The 4220-nt window shown below is 42.2% G+C and overlaps 1 protein-coding gene across 1 annotated transcript; it reads right to left on the reverse strand.

The window, feature by feature from the left end:
* Positions 1 to 771: 771 nt before the first annotated feature.
* On the reverse strand, positions 772 to 2843 carry LOC115145897 (cyclin-dependent kinase inhibitor 1C-like). The gene is made up of 2 exons (XM_029687535.2): positions 2754 to 2843; positions 772 to 1373 (listed from the first exon to the last, which is right to left on the reverse strand). Exons 1-2 carry the CDS (start codon positions 2754 to 2756, stop codon positions 909 to 911), a joined length of 468 nt encoding a protein of 155 aa, XP_029543395.2. The 5' UTR covers positions 2757 to 2843; the 3' UTR covers positions 772 to 908.
* Between the last annotated feature and the right edge of the window lie 1377 nt (positions 2844 to 4220).

Here is a 4220-nt window from a genome sequence, read left to right on the forward strand (position 1 = left end):
AAATAAAATAACATCAATCAATACATTTGGACATATGAACCACAAATACTTTGTAAAAAGCTATTGTGTTGTTGGGGTCATTTTTCAATGAGTCCTCTCAATGTGACAGTATATTGTAGTAGATTCAACCTCTACCATAAACAGTATGTTTTCATATTTTCAAGATGTCATCAAGACAAGAGGGGTTAAGGGTAGACCCAGAGGCAGGGCTTTGATTGGTCCATTTCAGTGCTGTGGAATGTCAGACAGGAACTTACCTGTCCAGACAGTGAGCTCTTATAGCAAAAGTCCCCTTTACACCAAAAGGTCATAGGGTTTTAGAGGATGTCCTTACATGACTCACAAATGAACATGGATGCATCATTTGTACCGCTTGAATGTCCCTCCCTTACCACAGGAAGAACACAAGCCCCCTTACATTGAACTCATTAGTACATCGGTTAACCATACATGGAACTAATTTATGTATTTTTACAGTATGCATTGGTAATGGATGCAACAAAAGAGGTTGTTTAATTTCCCCCTGCATTTGTCTAGAGTATTGGTTATGTATTCCTCCAGGTAAGTATCCACTCTATGTGTCCAGTGTCTGTGCAGTGTGTGGGTTCCTGCGAGAAGTAGTGTTTGCTGTGGTTCTGTCCTGACTGTTGGCTCCCTGGCAGCTGTGACTGTATGCCCTGAAATCACTGGCCTGACTTACACTGCGTACCCACCACTCTCTTCTTGGCTTGGTAGAAATCTGCAGAGACAGAAACCAATAGAGGCCTTGTCAGCATTGGACTTCTTATTCAAAATGGAATTTTAAAGTAAACCAGCAGTTCAACCCTACCAACATATAACCCATCCCCAAAAACCAACCCCTACATCCACACACGACACCAACACTCCTGCCTGTAAGGTTGGTCTGTTTAGTCTTCGGTCTGTTTCGTCATCAGTCTGTTTTCGTTGTGGTTCGTGTTCTCCTTCTTGTCTGGTGTTTTCTCCAGATTCTGGTGGTTGGCTACGCACTTCTCAGGGGTGCAAGGGATATTCTCCTTGCCACGGTGCAATGGCCCTGCCCTGACCCTCCCTGTGATGGCCACCAGGCCTCCCTCCCTCTGTGCCTCCCCCTGAGCCAAAAGGCAGGGTTGGTAGAGGAGAGGCAGCTTGGTGCATAGAACCCCCTCCCACTGGAAGTCTCCCCCAGCCAGAGGCTTCTCTGACAGGAAATCAAAGCCCCAGCGGTGGCAGGCGTCCTCCAGGTCTCTGCGCAAGGCATTCTGGTACTCCTGCTGCAGCTGCTCATGGTCCACTGGGCCAAACAGGTTCCGTCTGGCAGGACCTTTCCCCAGGGAGCTCAGAATCCACTTGTCCATGGTTGTTCTGGTTCTACACTGCAGGGGACAAAGGGAGAGAACAGCATGGTTATTTAAGTATACAGATATCTACTTTTATTACCTTTATTTAACTAGGCAAGTCAGTTAAGAACAAATTCTTATTTTTAATGACAGCCTAGGAACAGTGGGTTAACTGCCTGTTCAGGAGCAGAACAACAGCTTTGTACCTTGTCAGCTCGGGGGTTTGAACTTGCAACCTTCCGGTTACTAGTCCAACACTCTAACCACTAGGCTTCCCTGTTACAGAGCACAGCTAGAGCAAACAGTAATGTCATCAATAAGATCATGTAAAAAGATCTCATGTCAAATGTAGACACCTGATCTACACTACATGACCATTATTTACACTATATTTACACTACATGGCCAAAAGCTCGTCCAACATCTCATTCCCCCCTCCCCATCTTTGCTGCTATAACAGCCTCAACTCTTCTGGGAAGGCTTTCCACAAGATGTTGGAGCACTGCTGCAGGGACTTGCTTCCATTCAGCCACAAGAGCATTAGTGAGGTCGGGCACTGATGTTGGGCGATTAGGCCTGGCTCACAGTCAGTGTTCCAATTCATCACAAAGGTGTTCGATGAGGTTGAGGCTCTGTGCTTCAGCACTTGGCGGTCCCGTTCTGTGAGCTTGTTTGGCCTACCACTTTGCGGCTGAGTCTTGTTACTTCCACCTTTCCGTTTCCACTTCACAATAACACTACTAGCAGGGCAGAAATTTTACAAACTGACTTGTTGGAAAGGTGGCATCCTATGACGATGCCACATTGAAGGTCAGGGAGCCCCTACAGTAAGGCCATTCCACTGCCAGTCTTTGTCTATGGAGATTGCATGGCTGTGTGCTCGATTTTATACACCTGTCAGAAACGGGTGTGGCTAAAATAGCCGAATCCACTAATTTGAAGGGGTGTCCATATACTTTTGTAAATATAGTGTACATTGTCTGAGTTGATAGTTTGTTGAAATATCCTTAATATGTGACACAAGTCCATTTCTTGTGTCTTCTACTCTATAGAATAGCTAATCTAATCTAATCTAATCTTAAATTAGATTTTTTTTTTAAATGTTTCACTTCAATCAGATGCCTCTGAACTTGTGAACAAAGGTAAATATGATAGATTATTGCTATGTAAGACCAAGACTGTTTCTCTCAGATTTAAATATCAACAACTAAGGTAGTAACCCAAATAAATGATTTTAAATCGGCCTATCATATCACCAACAATCAAACTGAAACAAATATTAGTAAATGGCATCAATAAATCAGATATTCCAATAACAACCAAATATCACACCATAATCACTGAAACACTACTAGCTAATGCAACAAGATGTAAGAAGTTGTATAGCTAGCCTACCCCAACCAATAAAGAACTTACCATTTATGCACAAGTAAATCTCTCTCAAAATCCCAACTGTACACTTCATCAGTGTAAAGGAGGAACTGGACTGTGTGTTCAGGATGCTGCAGTTCTATTTAACTGCTTGCCATCAGACTATGATTAATAAAGCCCTCCTACTGTCCTGATCTAGTACAGTACATGCCTGGGCAAACCTCTACAGCGACATGTAAAGACAAGTCCTGGACGTCAACTCTTGTGGCTGTAGTACTACATATAACCACTAGGTGCCAGTGTTAACCCATAACTTTCGTTTTTGACAAACAAAATACAGAGATCCACAAGCACTTTTTGAATGTGCAAAATGCACATTCCACAGTTGTAAATGTTTCTGAACATTTGCTTACACATCGTTCTAATACATATACAGATCAAGGTTGAATTAGTGAAATATTTTTACACATTTACAGATCCTATTTTATTTACTAAATATATTCATAGATCATAGTTTCATTTGTGAATCATGTTGAATATACGCACAGATAATGATAGACATTTACAGATTAAAGAAAATAAATCTCACTCCAAACTAGCTTCGTGAAAACTTGTCTGGTGTCAGGCAACAATATAAACAGAGTTAACTACAGTAAATGAATAGAGGCTGAAATTGGGTAAATCTATGTCACGTGTCAAACTCATTCCACAGAGGACCGAGCGTCTTCGGGTTGTCGCTCCTCCCCTGTACTTGACTGATGAATTAAGGTCACTAATTAATAAGGAACTCCCCTCCCCTGGTTGTCTAGGTCGAAAGATCATCGGTTGAGAAGATGGTTGGAAACTGAGGTTTTGTTTGAAACTGCTAGTGAGTCGGGTGAAGCTAATAATACAGAAAGTGAGAATACTGGGTTACAGTGGCGAAGAAAAAGGGAAACAAGTAAAGCAGTATTGGAAAATAGGTAGTATTTAATCGGATTGAGGGTTTTGGATCAATACTATTTAGGAAATCCATGTAACGTCTCCAGGAAAATCTGGAAAGTGTGGAGTCGGTGAGTCACAAGAAGTGATCTTAGATTGTTTCTGTCTGCGGAGGAGAAGAAGCGTATTTTAAGACCCAAAATATATTGTTGCGGAATGTTTCCTGTGTGGATTTTCGTAGCAGGGTGCTATCTAGGGGTGATTTCTAGGGTGGCGCAAGAAATAAAGGCAGGGAATATAACTGAAGACATCGATGGTGTGGTTGGTGCAAATCGACTGACGTGTATGGAGAAAATAAATTCAATTCATCCATGCTACTGTTTTTTGATGAGTCTCTCCCTTCTCATACGAAGTTAGGATTCATGAGTTACCCTGTAAGAGCTTTTGTGCACAAACCCCTTCAAGTGTCATAAATGTAAAATATTTGGTAATGTGTCAAGTGTGTGCAGAAGGGAAGAGTATCTTATGCCAGATGAATGCTGCAACTGTGGAGGTGATCATGCACCTGCATTTCTGGAGTGCCCTGTTAGG

This window comes from Oncorhynchus nerka, linkage group LG2 (genome assembly GCF_034236695.1).
Source record: "Oncorhynchus nerka isolate Pitt River linkage group LG2, Oner_Uvic_2.0, whole genome shotgun sequence".
NCBI classification, from domain to species: domain Eukaryota; kingdom Metazoa; phylum Chordata; class Actinopteri; order Salmoniformes; family Salmonidae; genus Oncorhynchus; species Oncorhynchus nerka.